We start from the raw sequence: 23,478 nt of genomic DNA on the forward strand, positions 1-23,478 counted from the left end.
GGTATGAGGCTGCCCTCTAGTTCCTCCTGAGCACCTGCCAGCAAGACTTGCCCACCATGTCCCAACTGACGGCACCTCTCAAGAGGCTCGAGCCGCCCCCACACACAGCCATCCCAGGCGCCGCTCCTCGTGGGCGACCCCTGTAGGCCCTGCAGTGGGCAGCAGGGACCACCGGGTCTCCTCAGCTGAGGGTGAGGTCTGTGTTGTGCGGAGGTTTAGGGAGTTGATTCTCCACCTCGTGTCTGCAGAGTCACGGTCAGGCGTCACACCCCGTGATCCTCTGTGGCTCTTGCTGCCTCCCCACAGTGCCTTGTGGCCAGCTTCTAATTCACGTGTTCCTTTGGATCTGAGGTGCTGTTACTTGAACTCTACCCATTTAAAATTGAAATATAAACTTCATATAGACAATTTTTTGTTCATCAGCCAGCTTAGAGGTGTACTGTGAAGAAAACGTGCCGTGAAAAAAAAAATACTTAATTCTGAATTGGTTTGATGCTCAGCCATTGATTGAAAGACGCATCCCAACTTTAGACACATTGAAATGTTAGGGGAAGAAAGAGTACATTTTCATGATGATGGAAGAATAATAGTCTTTGCCCAATTACAAGTTACATCAGTTACTTGGAAAATGCTCTAATCAGGCACCATTGTTTACCAGGGTCTTGTTGAGCTATTAAGTCAGAGTTTTGTGAATGTAGCAGTATGTATGTGTATAAATTATATCAAGAACCATAACAATTACTTTTAACAGTTGTTGTTCAGTTGTGTCTGACTCTTGGCGACCCCAAGGACTGTAGCCCGCCAGGCTTCTCTGTCCATGGGATTTCCCAGGCAAGAATACTGAAGTGGGTTGCCATTTCCTATTCCACGTTTTGTGTTGTATTTAGTATTTCCATATGTTAAATACAATTAGTGGTGTAATGAGCACACTGATGGGTGAACTTGTATGTGCTTCCTCAGTTGTGTTTCCTCTAAAATGCATCTTTTTTCCTTGTAACTTTTTAAACATTATTATTTTTTTAAATTATACGCAATTTAAAATATTTTTTGGCCACACCATGTGGCATGCGGGATCTTTGTTCCCGAATCAGGGACCCAAACCCACGCCCCCTGCAGTGGAAACTTAAGAGTCTTAACCACTGGACACCAAGGAAGTCCTTTTCACTTTTTAATGTATACATAGATGAGTATATTCTAATAAAAACCCAAAATTCTAGTGGCACCCAGCTGTCTATAGAGTAGGAGGTGGTCACTTACCAGCTTGTTGATCACCGGAGGAGGAAGCCCCGTGGCCTTGGCTTGTGGCCTCTTGGACCTTTCCCTGAGTTACGTGCACACGGAGTGTGCGTGTGTGCCAGAGCCCAGGTATTTCGGGCTCAGTGAGGGAACCTTCGTTCAGTCAGACCTGTGATCAGCTGACCCCAGAGCGTGAGGTTCAGCCCGAGAGCGCCTTGGTCTCTCTGAACAAATCCTTCCTGTTTCTGCCACGTGCAGCTGACAGTTTACACGCCACGTGTTTTTGGATAGAACTTCTTTGTGATTCCTCTGCTGTCTCAGTCTTTGTCGTGTTTGTGTTGGAGTCTGGAAGTCTGAGATGGCTCCTTTTGATTTTTTTTCTGTTTGATATTTTCATTTGAAACTTTAGCTCTGCCTCTGTATTAACATTTTCAAATGTAGAAAGAGGCAGGAATCTGCCTTCCTTGTTTTTTTAGCTACTGTGTCAGGATTCTGTTTGCAGAGAGGGAAAGTCGCAGAGTGATGGTTCCCTGACCCCAGTGTGCCAGGACTGGGGAAGGGGTGGGCGAAAGGCTGTGGGTGCACCGCCCTTAACCTCTCAGAAGGTCCCTGTGGCTTCTGTCATGGCTCGCTGGTACCTGTAAGTGCAGGAGGTCCGTGATCTTTTAAGCACCTGGGCCCTCAGGTTATTGTCGCTGCAGCTGGTTTTGTGATCCCGCTACTCTGATTCATGACAGAGGACGTCGCACCATGATGGTCACAGCATAGAAATTTCCTTGAGAGATGTGGGAATGGGTGATGTGGGCCCTGGGAGATACGATGACTAAATTGTATGCTGATGAGACTCGAGTGTGGTTTTAATGCAGAGGTCTTGTCAGCTGTGAGATTCTGTAGAGGCTTTGCTGCATGAGACGAGCAACCATCCTCATTTTCATTCTTGAGTAGAAAAGATCAAACCTCTTCCTCGACATTGTTCTGTAAAGCCCTTTGGAGAACTGAAGGCAGGTGCGTGTTCACTCTCGGAAGCGGTGATCGACAGAAGGCCCTGCTGTGTGTCCGATGCTGGTGTGAAAGTGTGCTGTCCCGACCATCATAGGTCGTTTCACAGAGTGATGATGCTTCTTGTGATATCACTCAGCCAGTTGCTCAGTCATGTCCGACTCTGCGACCCCGTGGACTTCAGCATGCCAGGCTTCCCTGTCCATCACCAATTCCAGGAGCCTACTCAAACTCATGTCCGTATTGAATAGCAGCATCCCAGCTCTTTCATTAGGACTGTGTACCTTTTCTAGGTTACTTGACCGTTTAAGACTTGTGCTTACACATTGAGTTATCCAGCGCAGGGGTCAAACACCTGGATGCTCATTTTTGATGATGTTGTATAGGGAAGGCCAGGTCTTTAGTGACGAGGTCATCAGCAAACTATTTGATCAAAACTTGATTGATCCCACACGTATTGATGGAGTGCCTGCCACAAGCTGGCCCTGAGACCAGGCTGTGAGCAGGCACCCTGTCCTCCAGCTGGACTCCGGTCATCCCCCTGCCTAGTGGGGTGCGGGGGCGCTGCTCCTCCCGCCCACAGGCCCTGTCTAGTGGCTCTACCTGGCCCCCAGCCCTCTCCTGCCCTCGGAGCTTCCTTCCTCTCAGGGTTCCTCCAAGAGCCCGAGCCAGAGGAGCCAGCTGCAGGGTTTTCTGAATCTGCCCAGACGGTTGTCAGACTTGTCGTGTCTTTCCGAACCGATGGGGCCTCCCATTCCAGAGCCACAGCGGTAACCAGCTCGAGAGGCCCTGCCTGCCCAGAGGAAGAGCTCCAGGGTGCACCGGAGCCTCCTTGTCCAGCCAGGCCGCCAGCAGGATCCAGCAAGTGTCCTCCTCCTAACATGTGCTACAGCAGTTGTGAAATTATAGATGCGGTTTATTCCGTATCTCAGACATGCATGTCATTGGTGCGTCTCACTGGCGGAACAAGACAAGGCAAGTCAGCAGCCGTCCGACTCCCCGCTGGTTACGTGCGGCCCGGAGGGCAGACCCCGGGAAGCGGAGGTGTGTGTCTCACATGGCCATCCTTTCCACTCTGCAGTGGCGTCTGGGGGGTTGGAGTGCCTGTCTCCTGATGCTTTCACGTGTTGGGTGTGTGGAACGTGAGCTTGGATTTGACCACATCGGCTCGGCTGCTCTTTTTCCAAGTCTCCCGGCCAGTTGCCTGGCTCCTCCAGGCCTCTGTCCTCACTCAGCATCTCTGCCCCTCTGTGCTCTGTTATCAACAGTGCTGGGCGCAGGGGAGCGTGTGCTCCTGGTGCTTGGGTGTGCTGACCGCTCACCAACAGACGGCTGACCCAGGGGTGCGTGGGCCTCCCAGCAGGCGCTGGGGGCGGGGTCTGACGTCCTCGCTAGCAGGAGGGTCCCTGGTGTGGTCACTCACCTGGCGCGTCTGGTCCTGCTGACGACCATGCTGAGCTCGGGGAATTGTGGCTCATGGCTCTCACGACGTGCCATCTGAGCCCCTGGAAGGGGTGGGGGAAAAGGCTCAGGATGTCATTGGCTCCCAGGCATCGTCGAGATGGTAGGAGCTTTACCTTCTAAGTCTTGGGAATTTGATAGCTATTTTGGTAAAATTACTACGTTTCAGTGTGGTATGACTTACTACCTCTTCTGATTAACTGAAAACTGGACTCACGGCTTAAGCAGTAGCAGGCTTGGGGTGATGTTTTGTTTGAAAAGTCAGTGGTGGCCTCGCTGACGCCGCCGATGCGCTGTGAACAGGGTGTTGAGGGTTTGTCTCCTGTTCCATCCCGTCTGGGCTTTCAGTGGCTTCACTTGCTTGTAGACTGCGCGCTAGGACTGTAGGCGTGGGTGGCTGCAGGGAGGCGACCCTGCGGGTGAGGGTCACAGCGGGCCGTGAGCTGCGGTTGGTGCGGGACGAGACGTCAGCGGTCTGGCCCCACCTTCCTGGCTGGGCACCAGGTGGTCCTGTCAAGTCGTGCGTGCTCTCAGGTGGACTCACTGTGGAGCTGATGTTGATAGTAGTATTGTTTTTGATGTTGATACTATTATTGAACGAATTTCACTTTATCTTCTTTTCCTTACTAGTAATCAAACTTGGAATGGAACCAGGTAGATTTGACTTGATACATAATTTCTGGGAGTAGGTTATTTGCTCCCTTATCTTTAATCCTGCCAAGTATCTGAGGGTGGCATGTCCTTCCTTCCAGCAGAACAGTGACCCTACGTTGCCACCCCCAGGGGACTGGCAGAGAAGTGACTCTGGGGGCTGGGGTGTGAGGTGGCTTTCAGAGCCCACCGGTCTCTCCTGAAGCCACTGCTTTTTATTTTATATCTTTGTTAGAAACAGTGGAGTGGGGGAGGGCTGAACTGACTTGGGTTCCTCACACCTTGGTCCCTGGCTCCGGAGTCGTGGCCTGGGCCCTTGTTGCTGACCCGGGGTGTTGTCTCAGTGGGTCAGGCAGACCTGGCCGCTGAGACTCGGGCCTGCCAGGCTCCTGAGGTCAGGAGTCTTCTCCTGGCCTGGCCTGTCTCAGACCCCACAGTGAGGGCGCCCCTGGGCCTGGAGCACACCCGCGTGAGGTAAGGCCCCTGGGTAATGGGGTCCCTGCTCCGCCTCCGTTGGGAGCTCCCTTCAACTTTGATGGATGGCATTTTCTCAGTTTTTTAATGTCAGGTCACTGAGATGTTTCTTTTGGATAAGACTTTAAACATGAGTCGAAAGTTTTGGTGAAATGCACTCCTGTTACTCTGGGGTGCTAAACTGTGCTGTGGGATTGCATCCCCACAGAGGGGTCACCTCATCCTGTACGCTCAGAGGAAACAAGAAACTGGGTTTTAATTAGCCGGAGATACGCTTTAGTGTCATGCTGATCTCAGAACGAGGCGTGTGGTTACATCTAATGGTGACTCTGGTGTGTTTCTCTTTTGTCCACTAGGCTGCATGAGGAAATAATTGACTTTTATAACTTCATGTCCCCTTGTCCTGAAGAAGCTGCCATGAGGAGAGAAGTGGTGAGAAGGATCGAGACGGTGGTGAAGGACCTCTGGCCAACGGCTGATGTGCGTATCTGCGCTGTGCACCGCCGTGCGGTGGGCGCCCTATGTCTGCGGGCCTGTGCAGAGCCGGCAGGCCGGCCCCGCTGTGGTGCTGGCGGGGCGGTGGCCTCAGCTGGAGCTTGTTAGAGACGCACGTGCCCCTGCCAGCCCCACTGAGGGAGACCCCGGGAACTCGGGTTGGGGGCAGGGTTCTGTGCTCAGCTCGACCCCCCCCCCCCCCCCACCAGTGGTTCTGAGCTTCTGACATCTTCAAGTGTGAGGACCATCTGCTTTGGAGAATTCTTTTTTGGAATCTTGTGATTATTTTTCTTGTTTGTAGTTTACCCTAATATAAGGTTACCCCTTCCCGCACCACACTGCATTGCAGGGTTCCATTCCATGAACCCTAGAAGTGTTTGCTCGCAAACCACTTCCCCAGTGGGTGAACCATGTGTGCTCATGGAGGCGTGCTCCATGGGCCCTGGGCACCTGGGGGTCAGTGAGAGAAGGCCCTCTGGTGCCCTGGCACCCCTGCCCCCACTGCAGCAGTTTCATCCTTGCCCTTGGGTGCCCTGGGACAGAGCCCTGTGCTGTCCACAGCCTGGGCACCAGTGCTGCGTGGCTGTGGGTGCCGCCAGGAGCTGCTTTGTCCTTTGATTCTGAGTTTTGGAGAATTCCTTTTGGGGCAGGCTTTTACCTTAAGGCTGGAGAGGATGCTGCTGGTCAGTGGGGCCCCAGGCAGGAGCCGAGTGAGCAGTGGCAGGTCTGAGCCGCGCGCCTTCTGTTGCAGGTGCAGATATTTGGCAGCTTCAGCACTGGCCTCTATCTTCCCACCAGGTGAGCACCCACTCCGCACAGATGAGGGCGTGGTGGACGAAGCTGGGGGTGAGGGGCGGCGTCTGTGTGCGTGCTGAAGGCTGAAAGCAGGTTCCTTGTGTGCAAATCTGAGGCTGGAAAAATGTAAGCTAAAGGAAAAGACCAAGGAGCACTGGGGCCAAATTTCGGGAAGCAGACATTGAATTTACTGTTAGGATCATTGATTGCTTTGCCTGTTTCCTCTTGCACTTACTGGGATGGGCTGCAGAGAAGATGAGAGAGGAGGGGGCGTGAGGAAGGTGGGAGCTGCGGAGTAAGTGCAGCAGAAACAGTCTGAGCTCTTCGGATATTTTTGAAAAGTTGCTTTTACATTTTAATGAAACTTCAAGCAAAGTTACATTTGAATAGTATTTTGTGAGGATTTTTAATTGATAGAAAAACATCAAACAGGTGTTTGCATTTTAGAATCATTCTCCAGAGTTTCCTCATAAAGGGCTTTTTAATGTCTAGTTTTATGTGCATCATTTTATTAAAAACGTACATGCTGCTAAACCAGTTTAATCCTCAGAGACTAAAGAGACTGTAGCCTCAGGAGTTTTGGGGTGGCATTGGCAAGGCCGATGGGGAGCTGGGTCCACCGCAGGTGTCCGGGCGTCCAGGGCCACGCAGACGGGAGGACCAGGCTTCTGTGGTCCCCACGACTCGGTCAGCATCTGCTCTCCACCCGTGTTACAGGCAGTTCACAGACTTCATTTTCTCTCACTGAGAGGGAGGGCCTGGTGGGGTGCTGTTGCCCCTGGAAGCACTGCGGGCCTGCAGCCGGCGTGTTACCGTGCAGACCGGGGGCGGGTTCACGCTCGCTTCTCTCCTGTCCAGTGACATCGACCTAGTGGTCTTCGGGAAGTGGGAGCGCCCCCCGCTGCAGCTGCTGGAGCAGGCCCTGCGGAAGCACAATGTGGCCGAGCCGGGCTCCATCAAGGTCCTGGACAAGGCGACGGTGAGTGCCGCTGCTGGGCGCCCCGCCCGAGCAGCCTGTGGGATTAGCTGACGTGGTTCACAGCGGGTACTGGTTCTGTTTGAAGACCACTCCACTTCTTGTGTGAATGTGCTTGTGTTGTTTTGTAGTTAGGGTTTCTAGCTGACGATATGTTTAGAGGCCGTCTGAAGTACACATTGTACTGCAAACACTGAACTCCTCCTGCACTAGAATACACAACTAGGTCGTCCTTTGTGAAGCCGTGCAAGGAGGGGATGATCATACCCGAGGCAGGGCACACTCAGAGGCTGCCCTCTGTGGAGAGTGGAGCCCAGTGATCAAACCGTGGTGTTCATTACGTAGAAAAAGTTACTGTTTGCCAAGTTACACTTCAGAAAGAAAAACTCCTGTTCCAGAAATTTCCACATATGAAAAAACATACTTCCCTCAGGCAGAAGGTGGATGATCAGGCCTCTCTGTTGTGTATGTCAGGGTCTGTCCAAGCCCAGAGCTCTGCACAGCCCAGGAGCCCTGTGTCAGTGGCCTGCTCCCTGATGCTCCTCAGTCTTGGCCCCGCCCCTCCGGCCACGCCCCCTCCGTGGCTCTGTCCCTGGTGCCGGGTGGCTGCTGGCCTCTGAGCAGGCAACGGTGTTTACATGCAGAGCAGCCGAGGGGGCTCAGCCTGACTGTCCTGAGCAGCCCTCAGAATGTGAGTTTGGCAGTGTTACTACTAGTTCCCAGCATCGGGGTTCATACTCATAGGAGCATGGGGTATGTGTGTCTAAACTCCTTTTGTGTTTAAGGAGAAAACCCTCTGTATAACTTGGGAAACATTTTGATACCTGACCATAAACAATGTTGCCTGTTAAAGCAAGTTTCCTAAATTAAATCTTTGCAGGTACCAATTATAAAACTCACAGACCAGGAGACGGAAGTTAAAGTCGACATCAGCTTTAACATGGAGACCGGGGTGCGGGCAGCAGAGTTCATCAAGAATTACATGAAGGTGCTGTCAGCGCAAGTTAGCATGGTGCAGATAAGGGGCTTGTTAAGTTGACTGACCTTTCCCTTATAAATGTTGAAACCGTTAAACTGATGATAATCTTTAATGAGAAAGACGGTTACAGGTGGATTTACCTTAGAGTGTTATTTCTTTGAAGTTACATGGCTGTTTCGCAGCTTTGCCTTCCTTTTCCTAATTTAGATATTTGCACATCATTACAGAGATCTTTCTAGTTATGACACAGGGACCATCCCTGCAGCTCCTTGTGCTTGATTTGCAAGTTGAGTACATCACAGTGGAGCCTAGGTTTGCTCTCTCTTGGGGAGGGGGGTGGGGGCGGCCGTCTCAGTGCCTCAGGATGGAAGGCGTTCCTTGAGCTGAGGGACTCTGGACTCTGACCAGGCGTGTGGTGCAGTTGAACGGTGCGTCCCTCCCTGTTCAGAGAGCTGCGTTGTCTGGACCCTGCCTCTGCTCCCAGTTTGAGGCCTTGCTCCTCGGGAGCCTCTCGCTCTGCAGGCAGGCTTGTTCTCAGTCCCTTCTGCCGCAGCAGCGCTGAAGCCCAGCGAAGGCAGCCGGGCCCCTGCGCCCCTTCTCAGCGCCGCTTGCCCCACGGCTCCTTGTTCCCACGCCTTGCTCTCCACCCTTGTCCTGCATCCTGCTGGCCTCCTGCCTCGTCATGAGCTGCCCAACCCTCGCTTGTCTCATGGGTGCCTCTTGAGTGTGGGCGTTTTGTCCACTGGTTCTGGGACCTTCCCTCGCCCACAGCTGCACCCACAGAGCCCTGTGCTCAGCGCCTGAGAGCGGGCAGAGACTTGGAGGAAGCACCTGTTCATTCCCCACGCCCCTGGGCCTGGGGTCTCCATGCAGGCCCCCTGCCTCAGCTGTGCTAAACCATAATCTGAGGAGGGGCCCCCAGGAGGGCCCTAGTGAGCCCCCCTCATGGATCTCTTCTCAGGCCCCTGTGGGGTAAGGAGGCCTGGCCTTGAGCGTCCCAAGGAGCAGGACGAGGAAGTGAGCTTCCTGTCTGCACGTGGAGTCTGCCCAGTGCGGACTCTTCAAAGCCATGGTAACTAACCAGATGCTGTCTTTCTTTTGGAATTTGCAGAAATATTCGTTGCTGCCTTACTTGATTTTAGTACTGAAACAGTTCCTCCTGCAGAGGGACCTGAACGAAGTTTTTACAGGCGGGATTAGCTCGTACAGCCTCATTTTAATGGCCATTAGCTTTCTGCAGGTGAGTGTGCTTTGTCTCAGGAACTCTTGACTTTGAGGCTGTCGTGGGCCTCATTGTTCCCTGGTGTTCTGACTGGGTGCTTCTCGGCTTCCAGCTCCTTGCTGTCCCTGCACAGCTCTGTTTTGATGTAGTAGAAACTGACTTCTAATCTTGATGATGAAACTGCTTTGATCAATACTTTTTTCCTTTGCACCTGTTTTTTTTGTGTCTGTTGTAACTGATAGAGGGTTTATCTCATTTTATCAATCAGGTATATATTGACCTAACCCTGAAGAACCATTATGTTTAGAGAAATTTTATGCCTTGAAAGACAGTGAAAACCTTTCCTTGGTTCTTGACTGTCATTTATACTGAAAAATTTGTCTCAGAAAAAAAGTTGAGTCTCAAACATGGTAAAAAAAAAAAAAAAAAAGCTTTTCCCTGGGTGATGAGAAGCCGGTATTTTTCTTTGTCTGTTGCCCATATTTTGTTGAGTAGCGTGGAAACACCTGTCAGAAAACCCAGCCGAGTGTTGCACGCTGTGCCACGCTGACGACCTGTCCTCACGCCGCGTTTTAACGTGTGGTCTCTGCGTGAATCGAGGCACGGCCGTGCCGTTGCACTCGTCAGCCCTCTGCTGTGTTCTGGCCGCACGGCGCTGCTGCTCTGCTCTGTCTGTGGTGGCACTGAGGGTTTTGTGTCGAGACTCGGGCCATCTGTCTCGGCTCCGTTGGCACTGCTGACGGTGGAGCGGCTGGGCCCAGCGCCCTGCACCCTGGGGTCTCCTCGGCGCGCCTCTGGGGAGGCCCCGTGGGCAGGTGGGGCGCTCTCTGCCGTGTCCTCACTGCGCCTCCCTCACGCTGCCCTTAGAGCCCTTCTGCCCGAGGTGTCAGACCTTTTTTTTTTTTTTTTTTAGAACTAAGCATGAAAGCGTGAGCTGCGTCCTTAATTTATTTTCTCCCACTCTCCTGAACTGTCCTGGCAGCCTTGCAGTGTGACTACTGCCCACTCTCCTGGTGCCCGGTTCAGTGACCCTGCGGAGGCCACCCAGGCCTGGGCGGGGCGGCCACTGTCAGCTCCACCCCCCTGGGTGCCCGGCCCTTCCCACCTCCGCCCTGTGTCCGCTGCATCGTCTGATCCATGCCGGGCTCACAGAGGTCGTGGCTCACTTGCTTGCCCTGGATAACGCTCAGGCAGGAAGACAGAGGAGGGAGAAGGCCAGACAGCAGCAGCGCTGAGCCTGCGTGAGGTCTCCTGAGCCTGGACACGCCTGCAGCCTGGAGGAGCCACGCTTCCTCCACGGACACTGTGCTGTGAGCGCTTGCACCCGCCGTGCTTCTGCCGGGACTTGGACTCGATGGTCCTCTTCCCGACCGTCACTGTCCAGCAACGCAGGCGGTGCTGTCTGCTTGGTCCGGGATGGCTGCATGCGCCCGCGGGGCGCTGGCAGGACCGGCAAGTTGAATGTTTGCTTTCTTTAAACTTGTTTAAATTCACGGCTCAAGGCCGTCACAGTGGGCCATGCACTCAGATTCCTGAGCCTTTTAGTGACACTCGGGAGGGTCAGTATACAGGGGCTCAGCTTCAGAATAAATCCGTTAGCTGCTGCAGGAACAGGTGGAGTGGAGCTGAGGCTGAGGCTGATGCTAAGCTGTTTGCCAGGCAGTGAGGTGAGTTTGCTGTAAATACTGGTGCAGAGCTGGTGACTATTCACAGTTAGGATTAGTCCTTTCATTCATAGCACAGTGATACGCTTCGGTCTCACACTGCCCCCTGCTGGTTGCACTTCAGAATAACGAAATTAGTACTAGAATCTAGAAAACTGCCTCCACCATCTAGGTGACTCCGAATTGTACAGAATATGGTCTGCTCACTTACCAGTATTTGGGAATTTGGGATTAAACAGATGTCTCTGTGGCTTCTGAATTTCATAGGATTGAAGTATAATTTAAAGATTCAGATGAGAAGATTTTCTTCCTCTTGAGCACTCTTGGTTGACAAGTGATCCAGGCTCTACTGGTGCCTCCTGGCTGCCAGGGTGGTGGGTGGACGAGGGCCCCTGACTGCGTCCTGGGCCGGCCGTCTGACCCCGCCACGTGCGTGGTGTCTCCAGTGCCCAGAATCCATACAAACTGGGGTGCCTCACTTTCACAGCTGCATCCGAGAATCGACGCCCGGAGAGCGGACGAGAACCTAGGGATGCTGCTCGTGGAATTTTTTGAACTCTACGGAAGAAATTTTAATTACTTGAAAACTGGTATTAGAATAAAAGAAGGAGGTGCCTATATCGCCAAAGAGGAGATCATGAAAGCCATGACCAGCGGATACAGACCGTCGATGCTGTGCATTGAGGACCCCCTGCTGCCTGGTAAGGACCCTTGCTCTGCGTGGGTCCCCAGCTGCAGGCTCTGGGCTCCGGCCGCCGATGCCAGCCGGGCAGGCACTGGATCTCATGTAGGGTCCTGCTGCTCTACCGGGTCAGGGGTGGCACGTCAGAATTCCTTGTTAATACTTCTAAATAACTTACTGTAAAGTTGCAACTTCGTTTACTTTCTATAATCAGAAAAATGTAGAACGTGTGAATTAAGAAAAAAAATTCCATTTTTTCTGAATAGAGATGTATTCCCTGTCCGTCATAAGCCATCTGTTTCCCAGGAGTCCGTCGCACAGGAGAGTGAAGCGTGCCATAGCCTGCCCCCCTTCTGTGCGTGCCTCTCCGGGTTCCCGCATGTGGGTGTTGACATCGAGTGTCGCTTCCCTATTAACTGGGTGTGTGCTCGGTCGTCTTCAGCTCTTTGCGACCCCATGGACTGCAGCCCACCAGGCTCCCCTGTTCACAGGGTTCTCCAGGCAAGGATACTGGAACGGTTGCCATCTCCTGCTCCAGTTAATTGGATGACATCACATAATACAGACAGCTTTGCCGCTTGTGGTTTTACTTGACAGTAAACCTGAGACTCCTCTCCTGTGTGTGGAGGGAGGTTCCGGTGTGAGGCTGGCTGCCTTGCAGAGCCTGGCAGCTTAGGGTGTGTTTCCCACACCTCTGCTGACCGTCTTTGAGATCTCTGCCCGCCTGATAAGGCCAGCCATGTCCCTTTTCACTTACTGTACTTTTCTCTAGTGATGGCTGAGGTTAAACAGAGGGTTACTGGTCAGTCCCACAGGCGTTTATGGAGGGCTTATTGGGTGACACACTGCTCTTATGGTGGGTGATACAATCAGAGGCAGACAGGCGACAGGCCAGGTGGCGAGGTGGCCGGTGCCGGGTGCAGTGCCCCTTCGTGGCTTTCTGTGTGAGCTTGTGCCCTTCGTCTGTCCGCCCGCCGCACTGTCTCCCCTGGTTTTGTAAGGTCCTCTGAGGTCAGGGAAGCCTTTCTTTGCTGACATGTTGTACTTCTGTCTCTTGCATCTGTATTTGGTATTTTTTATTATTTCTCTGTGTGTGTGTGTGCACGCTAAGTCGTTTCAGTCGTGTCTGACTCCTTCTGACTCTATGGACTGTAACCTGCCAGGCCCCTCCATCCATGGGGTTCTCTGGGCAAGAATACTGGAGTGGGTTGCCATGCCCTCCTTCAGGGGATCTTCCTGACCCAGGGATCAAACCCGCATCTCTTTTATCTCCTCTATTGGCTGACAGGTTGTTCAACACTAGCGGCACCTGGGAAGCCATTTGTCTCTTGCATTATATTTGGTGTTTTTTTAGTGTTTAGCTCCTGCATATATTTTTCAACACCCTTAGATTTATGGTTTTTGTTTTGTGGCTCCTGGGGTATGAAATTTATTTCTTAAAAGTCTTCTGAAACTCTCCTCTGTGGTCTGCGTGGTCTGTGTGGCACTTTCTCAGTGGTGCATCTCCCTCCTCCCAGGACAGGCCTCCAGCCCTGGCGTGTCTGCGTTGGGTCAGCTAAGTGGCCGGCAGTTCCTTTGTCTTCAGTGTTTGCTGAAATGTAATTGAAAAAGGAAAACCCACACAGTTACAGAGCGGTTACATGATTAAACCTGGAAAAGAGAAAATTTTGGTGCTTAAGGATATGTTTCCTAGAAAACCTCCCAACCTGAACTCGAGGAATGAATCACGTGTGAACTGAACGTGGACAGTCTGCTGCTCCAGCAAAGGCCGCCCCTTACCCGGGCTCCCTTAATGACCCCGGTGGCGCTTCGTTTCATTTGCTGTCTGCAAATGTGAGAGGTTGCATCTCTGATGATGGCTCTCTGTCTCAGGGAACGACGTGGGCCGGAGCTCCTACGGGGCCATGCAGGTGAAGCAGGTGTTCGACTATGCCTACATTGTCCTCAGCCATGCTGTGTCGCCACTCGCCCGGTCCTACCCCAACAGAGACTCGGAAAGGTATCCTTCCTGGGGGCCGTGGCCCCTGTCATTTGTCTTCACGGAGTGTGCCGCCCTGTTTTAGGAGAACCTGAGAATGCTGGGAAAGGAATGCCTTTTGGGAGTTCAGGGTGGTCCTGGTGGTCAAGAGGTGAAAGATTTTCATTTAGAGAGCTAGGATTTTCCCAGGGTATTAGTTTTGGGGAGGTCAATTTTGGCTTTTAAAGCTGTAGAGTGTGATGTTTTTTTCTCCGGCTGCCCTCAAGAGGTGAGTGTCCAGCCCTGAGGGATGCGTCCCGCCCCCAGCCCCTCTCCCTGCACACCTGTCTTTTGTGCCCCGTTTTGAGCACTCACTTTTCTGGTGTGCGCTTTTACTGGTGAGAAGTCTTTCTTCCTGACCGCAGATCATGCGCCTGTGGAGGTGGGCTGGGATGGAGGGAGGAGCTGAGGGCAAGTGAGAGGCAGGGGTGACTATCGCAGGAGGTTGCTGAAGCTGGGCTGGTACCTCCGTCCTCAGAGGTTATGGAGGACGTGGACTTGGAGGCCAGCACGGTGGTGGGGGCACAGGGCTCTGTGGCCTCCGTCCCTGGGTGTTTGTGGGCAAAGCTTTGGGCACTCAGTCTCCCCTGTGTGGTGGGAAACGGGGCCCCTGTGGTCATTGGGACTGGGGGCAGGCTTCCCTACCTGGCGTGGACTTACAGCAGTCCTTAGTGGACAGATGGAGGTTCCAGGACTTCTGCATCCATGCTCCCACTTTTTCTGTACCGTGTGGCTTTTGGGTTCAAACAGCAGAAGTCAGTTGTAAGATTACCTTCGCTTTTCCCACTTTTGCTTTAGCAGAGCTCTGTGTTAGGATGTAAGGCGGCCCCTGGATAGTGTGGCCGGCTCCCCGGCACGCTCTGTGCTGCGCTCACGCCCGCGTGCCCTTGCCCTTCCGCAGCACCCTAGGGAGGATCATCAAGGTGACCCAGGAGGTGATCGACTACCGGACGTGGATCAAGGAGAAGTGGGGCAGCAGGGTCCACGCGGCGCCAGACCCCGGTGAGAGGCCACCCGCCCGTGGCTCTGCATGTCCTGACACGCTCGCGCAGGAGTGTCTGCTTTTAGTAACCGTTCACACTAAGAAAGCAACTCGTTTCCTGTAAGAGTTTAAAGCTGTAAGGTTTAGGCCAGTGCTGTCCACACATGGCAGTTCTGAAGTTCCCAGGAACTGCACTGTAAGTGGAAGGAAGCAGGTGAAATTAGTTTTAGTAGTCTGTTTTATTCAACTTCGCACTCAAAATATTATCATTTGAACAGGTAGTCAACATCCAAAATTACTGAGTTTCTTGTACCGTGTCCTCCAAAGTGCTGTGTGTGTTTATACCTAAAGCACATCAGGATCACGTTTTGTGTAATGCAGAGTTGAAACTATACATCCATGTTGTTTTGAACATAGTTAAGTGTTCCAATAGCTGAAATGTGACTTAAAATATTAATTGAAATGAAGTGAAATTAGGAATTGGCTTTGTCAGCCTCATGCGCAGTGTTAGAGGCACAGTGGGACCTTGGGCTGAAGTGTGTGACAGCTCACCTTCCTCCCACAGACAACAGGATCAAGATCGCAGAGCGGATGGGCGTGTGCGAGGGGGACCAGCCTCCTCGACGAGACCCTGAGTCTCCCTTCGGCCCACGCCTTACCCTGTCCCTGCCCGGCCCCCAGCTCCGGTCGTCCGGCTCGTCTGCCTCCTCCGTGTCCTCGCTCTCCGGCAGCGACATCGTGAGTGGCCCCCTCTGAGCCCTGGGGCTGCTGTGGGTCGTGGTGTACAAACTTACGTGGAGATGAGACCAGCAGTCTGGGCGTCTCAGTTGTGATTCTGTGATGTTCTTCAGTTTTGACCTGACAGGGAGGAGGCCTGGGCAGAGGGGGCAGCTGATGCTGGGACCCCCTGGGACTCACCCCTGGCCGCTCCTATTGTTCCGAGGGGCATGAGCCTCGAGTGCAGCCCTCCTCTCTTCCTCCCCCAGGATTCGGACACACCGCCCTGTACGACACCCAGCGTGTACCAGTTCAGCCTCCAGGCGCCCACCCCTCTGCTGGCCAGCCTGCCTGCCGCCCTGCCCATGCCGAGTGGCAAACCTCAGTCCGCCACGTCCAGGACGTTGGTCATGACAACGAACACCCAGGTACACAGCTGGCTGGGCCCTTCCCAGTGACAGCCTGGGACCAGGTCTGAGGTGCTGGGCATGGTAGGATTGACTGACACGTTAGATTAGAGAGAGAACCCTTAGAAGTTCTTGGAACAGACATGTCTGTCCTATAGGACATTCTCATCCTTGGTGGGTTGATAGAATGTGGTCCTGTCATTCTATAGAAGTCCGTGTTCTTGAGCTTCAGCATATGCCGTGTTTGCACGAGGGGACTCTGGGTGTCTGGGCCCAGAGCTGGCTCTTGACAAGGTTCACATGGTCTTTCTGCAAGTGACGATGCTCAGCAGGAGGCCACCATCCTGGGATGATGCTGAGAGGGCCCTTGGTGCTGTCCCTCAGCCGAGAAGGATGCCATCCCTGATTTCCTCAAAGAATCCCGTTGTTTGCACTGTTTTCAGATTTGATACGAACACTGACTTCTCCACGTTATTCACTACATACTCTTATAGACTTTCTTCTATAATAGTATGTCCTTTTTCAAAAAATTGAGACAAAATTAGTCTAAAAGATAGATTTTTAGAGGTAATTTTTGGTGTTTTAGATTTGTAGCTTCTTCCCAAATATACATCAACTCCATATGTATGAAACTCATCACATTAACGCACTTCTGAAGTAGAGTCGGCTTTCACAAGCAGTTGTAATCTGAGCAGAAGGTGATGGGGATTCCTGCTTGTCCCCACGTGTCTCTGCGTTGCTGGGCTCCCCACACAGGTGGGGCGTTTTCAGGACACACCCCAGGCTAAGGGGGTGTGGAGGCAGCAGGCATGGGATGCACAGTGGTGGCCATCAGCACAGCCCCCCAGGAATCTTTTCCTGGCACATTAATAAGTGAGGAACACGGAGGCAGTACCTGCATGTGGACGAGAACTGCCACAGACTGACTTGGCTTTGACCTCTCCTCGGGCCTGGCTCCCTCCAGAGCCGTGTGCAGGCGCTCCCCGCGCTGCACCTCCTGGGTGGCGTCAGGACCACGTGCTGCCTCTGGTCCGCTCTGTCACCTGCACAGATAGTGAGGCAAAAGGTAAGGCCACTCAAGTTTTTTTTTTTTTTTTAAAGCATGTTTGTTTATTTCACTTGGCTGCCCTGGGTCTTAGTTGTGGCATGTGGGATCTAGCTCCCTGACCAAGGATTGAACCTGGGCCCCCTATATTGGGAGCGTGGAGTCTGAACCACTGGGCAACCTGAGAAGTCGTCATTCAAGGTTTAAGACAAAAAGCTCAAAGCCCATTTTGTCATTTTACTGCCACACTGCGAATGTCACTTCCAGTGGAGTCACTGCGGGAAGTCCCGCTTGGAAGCTTCCACGTGCTCAGTCTCTTGAGCGCCCCGCTGTGGTGAAGTCTCCCTCATCAGGATGCAGTGAGACGTCACAGCCAGGGCACGAAGCTGTCAAAGACCCCAGGACTGGGCTCCTCTCTGCACCCCTGGGGGCACAGAGCCCCCGCTGAAGGGAGGTCCCGGGTGGGGGGAAGCGTGAGGGAGGGCTGCCTTCCCTGAGGCCGGCTCCTGCCACAGCTGTTGCTCAGGAGGCCACAGCCGCCCTCCTGAGGTCTCAGGGGCGAATGCGGGCAGCTCTAAGGTGAGAGCAGCGAGGGTCTGGAAGAGCAGGGGAGGGGCTCCCGAGCCAGCGCCTCTGCCCTGATGGGAAGGTGGTGCGGAAGTGGGGGGGGCAGAGGTGGGGGCCGTCCATCTGCAGGCCCTCAGTCCACCTGGCCTGGGGCCTCTCACACTGCTCGGCCCAGGGTGCTACCTGGAGACCCAGCGGACAGTTTCTCTGATAATTGTAGTTCTCTTGAAGTTTTTGGTCACCAAAACCTTATGGCTTGGGTGACTGGACATCCTTTACGTTGTCATTGTGCTTCAGAGCAGACTGTTGTGAGGCTGCAGGCAGACACAGACTGAGGGGCCGGTTGTGAGGTTGTAGTCAGACACAGACTGAGGGGCCTGTTGTGAGGCTGCAGGCAGACACAGACTGAGGGGCCTGTTGTGAGGCTGCGGGCAGACACAGACTGAGGGGCCTGTTGTGAGGCTGCGGGCAGACACAGACTGAGGGGCCTGTTGTGAGGCTGCAGGCAGACACAGACTGAGGGGCCGGTTGTGAGGTTGTAGTCAGACACAGACTGAGGGGCCTGTTGTGAGGCTGCAGGCAGACACAGACTGAGGGGCCGGTTGTGAGGTTGTAGTCAGACACAGACTGAGGGGCCTGTTGTGAGGCTGCAGGCAGACCCACTGAGGAGTCGGTTGTGAGCGCCCTTCTTGGGGCTCCTGGTAAGAGCTGTGTTGCGTGGGCACTCATGCCGTTTCTGGTTCTCTCCCCTAGACCAGGTTTACTATTCCTGCCCCGACGCTTGGCGTGGCCCCCGTGCCCTGTAGACAGGCGGGCGTCGAAGCCGCCCCGGCGCTGAAGGCCGTCCACCATGTGTCCTCCCCGGCCATCCCTTCTGCGTCCCCCAACCCGCTCTCCAGCCCCCACCTGTATCACAAGGTACGACCCCATGGCCCAGGCGCTGGTCCCCCCCCCGCACGCTGGCGGCCAGCCCGCCCTGAGCTCCTTCTCCGCCCCAGAGGGAGTCCACACACGTTCTTTGTTCTCCAGGGGCAGTTTGATCATTCAGCTTCATGTTTGCTTTCTCTGTAACAAGCAAAGCTTTATAAGTGTTAAATTATTTTAAAATTTAGTATAGTTTAATTCACCTGTAAGCATCTTTTTTTTTTTAATTGAATTTGTTAGCATAAAAGTTCGAACTGAAGAATATCTCACTCCCATTTTTCTGTTAATTCGCGCGGTAAGCTTTTGTTCTCAGGAAGCAAACGATGAAGCAGGAATGATGACGCCGCACACGGCGTCGCCCCTCACACCACTGCACTGCGCCCGGTCTTGCTGCCGGCGCCCTGGGCGGGGGTGTTGGCCGCACTGGGCTGGGCTTTCTGGCGCCCGGGGCCCTGGGGGACATGGGCCCACTGCCGTGGGGCCGCTCTGAGTCTTCCCTACACGTTAGAAACACGGTTCAGAAGAAAGGCCGGGCGGTTGGGCAGAGCTGTGGCCGGGGTCCGGGCTCCCGGCCCACGGGGGAGTGGGGCTGCGGTGGCGTCCGTGCAGGCCGGCCTCGAGCCGCCCCTCTGGGTCTCCGCAGCAGCACAGTGGCATGAAGCTGTCCATGAAGGGCTCGCACGGCCACGGCCAAGGCGGCAGCTACGGCTCAGCGGGCACGGGTGGCGCACGGCCTCCCGTGGGCAACAGGGGCCACCACCAGTACAACCGCACCGGCTGGAGGAGGAAAAAACACACGCACACCAGGGACAGCCTGCCCGTCAGCCTCAGCAGGTAATGCTCCGGCGGCCGCCGGCCCGCCTCGCAGACAGCAGGGGCGGCCACGGGGCCCGGCCCGGAGACCAGGCCCGGCCAGCCACGCTGCATGCCCTGTGTGTGGCCACATCGTCAAGAGCAGCTCCCTGTGTCGTCTGTGAAGCCTTAGACGTGGACGCTGTCTGCTGCCTCCCAGGCGCCGCCTGCAGGGCCGGAGCGGGTCTGCACGGGACCCGGGGGCTGGCTGGGGTCGGGCCGCCTCGGCACCGTGCTGCCCTGCGGGTTGGGTACTTTCATTTCACATTGTCGGAGCAGTGGAGTGCGAACCCCAGTATTTGTAGGGAGGTCATCATTGTTTTACTGCCCTCACATTTTGTTTTGAATTTCAGAACTGTTTTTCTATGTAAATATTGAAAACTTATGATTTGTGCAATAACTCAGATATTTTTTATTTAATTTCATATTTTCACATAAGTTATATTGAAGGGAGGAGGGAATTTTTTTAAACAAGCTTAGATCCTTTCCCGAGTTGCATTTTCTAAGTTGGGTTCATCGTGTCGGCTGGTTGATGACGTCGTTGTGAACACCACGAATGAGGGGCTTGGGTTATTTTTATGTTCCTTCTTCAGGTCAGACGTGAGGCCTCTCAGCCTGCGGTGAAGGAGCCGAGTCCCCCAGTGGGCTCCCTGAGGGGTTCGGCTCCTAAACATTCTGACCAGCTGCCTGCCGGCTCTGCCGTCCGGCCTGTCTGTGGTCCTGCTCTGACCTTGGAGTTTTAATGTTTTGGGTTTGGTTCTTTTAAACTGTAGACAACAGACCCAGCATTTAAAGTGCCAGAGTACAACTTTCTACAGGGAAAAAAGGTTGTCACATGGTAAGATCTTAAACAAGCGTGAACTGTGAACCGCTGCAGGTTTAGTCACGCAGCCTGTCATGACGGGTCTGGCAAGCACAGACAATGGTACCCACTTTTAGGAATGTGGAGAAAGGAGTTAGGTTGATTCCATTGTGGAATCTGTAGCGGTATGCATTCGTTCTGTTAAGAGCAACTATAGGAGAAGTACTTGAGCTGCTTGGCGCGCCGTGGGGGGGGTTTAACACATCGCAGGAGGGCACAGTCCAGTGTCGGGCCCGAGTGGCCGGCGCCCGACCCCAGAAGCATCCTATGCAAGTGTGTTCTGCCACGACAACCACTGTCTCTGTTACCCATCCCGAACACTGACGCAGCCACCCTGCCTCACCCTGGGTTTCCTGAGCGTCGCAGGTGTCCGGGAGGTGGGCGCCTCTCCTGGGTTGTCCGGCTCCCATTTTTAAGACAGGGTTCTGACCCTGCTACACTACAGGCGGGATGGTCTTTGAAGTCCACTAGTGAGAAACGGGACGGGAAGCTTACTGCTGTGACCCGGCACGTGCAGAAGCGGGGCGTCCTTGAGGGTTCTGAGCGCCACACACACCCCGCCGTGTCCGCGGGCCCCAGAAGGCAGGCCTGGCCTGCCTGTGCGGAGAGGGGCTGACGTGCCTGCGGGTTCCCTGGGGCGCCCGAGCCGAGTAGCACAGTTTTTCTGCGGTTTGTGATGATCCAAGGTTATCAAAAATATTTAAAGATATTTAAATTGTGAACCTATTGATAAAGAATTATTTATAAAAACTGATACGTAGGCCTGTACTAATCTCTCCGCATTAGCAATATTGACTGTAACCCTCCACTAAAGAAACACGGCGGGGACTGGGAGCACCGCGGGTGGGCCCGGGACGCAGTCCCAGACTGGGGCGCCAGGCTCCAGCCCACACGGTGAACGAATGAATTGGCCTGGCTCCCTGTGGCCACATGCCGCAGGCTGACAACAAGATATATCATGTTTCGGTTTTTTTTGTGCGTGGACAACAATGTGGAAGCTAAAATTGACATATTTTTATGTAAAGTTTTTCTATTCTTTGATTTTTAATAAACTTTGGAAACCAGGTGGTGGCTGTGTTTGTGTGTATGCCTTTTCCTTTCAAGGCGGGGGCGGGCTGCCCTCTGCGGGTTTCGTTCTTGCCTTGACCAAGGCCAGACAGCCAGCGATCATGTTGTCATTGGTTCATGAACTTGGAACCTGGTGAGGTTGCAGGCTGGGCGTGGGAGAGTGAACCCCATCCTAGGCTAGGTGACAGGATGTGTCAGAGCCGTTTATTGATGCTCTTCATGTGTCGTTTCTGACAAGCCGATGTCACATGGCGCTTAACTTCCCATCAGAATCCTTTGTTCCACCTCTCTCTTGGGTCAACATTATACAACTTCAAAATAGTGTGTTTGAAACCACCGAAAATCATAGCATGGCTTAAAATGTAGCTTACATTTAGATTAGAACGTATAAGGAAATTTATGAAAACTCCCACTCCCCTGAGTTACTGAGCCACTGGGCTCGGCTGCGAGGCCTCTAGCCAGATGCCCCAGAGTCGCCGTGTGTGGAGCTCGGCGCTGTGGGGCTGGTGTTATGGGCCCAGCGTGCCTTCACGTCCTTCTCCAGGAGGCTTCTTGCGAAGACGCTCTGAGCCGGAGTCTGCAGACGCCAGGCCTGGCTCCTCAGGCACCCCCATTGCCATGAGGTCGCAGAAAGCCTCCGAGGGCAGCTGATGGCCCACGACCTCAGTGAAGAAGGGAGCCAAGGCTGGGGGTGCAGAGTGTGTGCCAAGCCTCTGCAGTCGTGTCCCGCTCCGTGTGACCCCACCAGGGTCCTCTGCCCGGGGGCCCCTCCGGGCGAGAACACTGGAGATGATGGGTGCATTTTTCTGAACAGAGTGCCTGGGGTAGCCTTGGGCCTGGGGACTGGGTGCATTGGGGACCCAGGAGGCGGCCTGGGTGGGGGTACAGCAGCTGGCCGGAGGGGCAGAGGGAGGGTCCCCCTGACTCTGTGGCCACCTCTGGAGGGTGGACTGGAGGAAGGCGTTGGGTGGTTCAGCTGAGAGGACCGCTGCTGGGTTTAGGATCTAGGGATGGCTCGCAGGTGGAGCCGTAGGGCCACTTGGAAGACTCGGGGGCAGAAGTGGGTCTTTGCCCACAGCACTGTCTGCACCAGCTTGGACAGCGTGATTCCAGATACCCGAGGCCTCCGGGGGGGGCACAGGCTCAGTAGGTGAGCCATGCTGGGAGCCTGGGGTGTGGGCTGTAGAGACTGTGGTCTCAAGTGTAAGCTGGGCCTCGGTGGGGGGGGGGGCGGGCTCAGGGACAGCGAGAGGGTGCCAGTACTGTATGGCGGGGCCCTGCATCCTACTGGGACGTGGCATGCCGGCATCAGCTGTCTGGAGGGGCCCCTCAGCCTGCCGCCCCCGCGGCCCAGCTCCACGGCCTCAGTTTGACCCTCTGTTGGCTCACCACGTTGTCTCGGGCTGGTCAGCACAGATGCACAGGCTTCCAGACACCCCCGTGCCCCACACCCACAGCCGGAGCTCCAGGATTTCATCTCTGAGTTGCTTTGGGATCTCAAGTGCCCTGTCTTAGCCCCATTCGAGGGACCTTTTACCTGGGCCCCAAGCTGCCTGTGTGCACGGGGTCAGTGGCGTTGGTAATCCAGAAGCAAGTGTATGTTTTTGTTTGTCACACTGTGATGGGTTTTTTAGAATTTTATTTTTTTAAAGTAGAGTTGACATATTAATTGCAGGTATACAGGTATACACCTTGGCTTCCCTGGTGGCTCAGATGGTAAAGCATCTGCCTGCAATGCAGGAGTCCTGGGTTCCATCCCTGGGTTGGGAAGATCTCTTGGAGGAGCGCATGGCAACCCACTCCAGTATTGCCCGGAGAATCCCAAGGACACAGGAGCCTGGCAGGCTACAGTCCACAGGGTTGACAGAGTCAGGCACGACTGAGTGACTGCCACACACACACAACATTATACTTCAGTATTTGTATAGCTTACATAGACTGGGTTTCCACGCTTTCCTCCCAACCCAGGAATCTTCCCGACCCAGGTACAGAACCCAGGTCTTCTGCATTGCAAGTAGATTGTTCACCATCTGAGCCACCAGGGAAGCCCACTCCACTGAAAATCATTATGAAATACTGCCTATATTCACCGTGTGATGATCTGATGAAGCTTTGAGGAGGCTGAGATGCTTATATCCTTACACTTTAGAATTTGCAAAGCTCCTGCCAATCCTTAAGTGATTTAGATGACCAAAGGAAGCTGACTTAAAAGGGATACTGGCTACCATGAAACACACACAGTCCCAAAGACCTCACACCCGGGGCTAACTCCCACTGTCTACGAGCTGCTCAAGAAAAGGTTTCTTTATTGCGTTTCCATGGCTCCGTGGGGATGGGGCAGTCCCCCAGTAATGATGAGGAAGCCCTAGGCCACCCCTGGTGGTGTCCTTCACTGTCCATCTT

General features: G+C 54.0%; 1 protein-coding gene across 1 annotated transcript in view; it reads left to right on the forward strand.

Annotated features, from left to right (window-relative positions):
* The window catches only part of TENT4A (terminal nucleotidyltransferase 4A), a 39,390-nt gene extending 19,845 nt beyond the window's left edge, over positions 1–19,545 (forward strand). Inside the window, exons 2-13 of the mRNA XM_020900305.2 lie at positions 5,178–5,301; positions 6,068–6,114; positions 6,970–7,090; positions 7,968–8,075; positions 9,178–9,306; positions 11,440–11,653; positions 13,507–13,633; positions 14,553–14,653; positions 15,199–15,371; positions 15,620–15,778; positions 18,123–18,287; positions 18,937–19,545. Of these exons, the coding sequence (XP_020755964.2) occupies positions 5,178–5,301; positions 6,068–6,114; positions 6,970–7,090; positions 7,968–8,075; positions 9,178–9,306; positions 11,440–11,653; positions 13,507–13,633; positions 14,553–14,653; positions 15,199–15,371; positions 15,620–15,778; positions 18,123–18,287; positions 18,937–19,131 (1,663 nt within the window). The 3' untranslated portion in view covers positions 19,132–19,545. The remainder of the gene's footprint in view (positions 1–5,177; positions 5,302–6,067; positions 6,115–6,969; positions 7,091–7,967; positions 8,076–9,177; positions 9,307–11,439; positions 11,654–13,506; positions 13,634–14,552; positions 14,654–15,198; positions 15,372–15,619; positions 15,779–18,122; positions 18,288–18,936) is intronic.
* Positions 19,546–23,478: the final 3,933 nt, after the last annotated feature.

This window comes from Odocoileus virginianus, chromosome 14, assembly GCF_023699985.2.
Source record: "Odocoileus virginianus isolate 20LAN1187 ecotype Illinois chromosome 14, Ovbor_1.2, whole genome shotgun sequence".
NCBI lineage: Eukaryota > Metazoa > Chordata > Mammalia > Artiodactyla > Cervidae > Odocoileus > Odocoileus virginianus.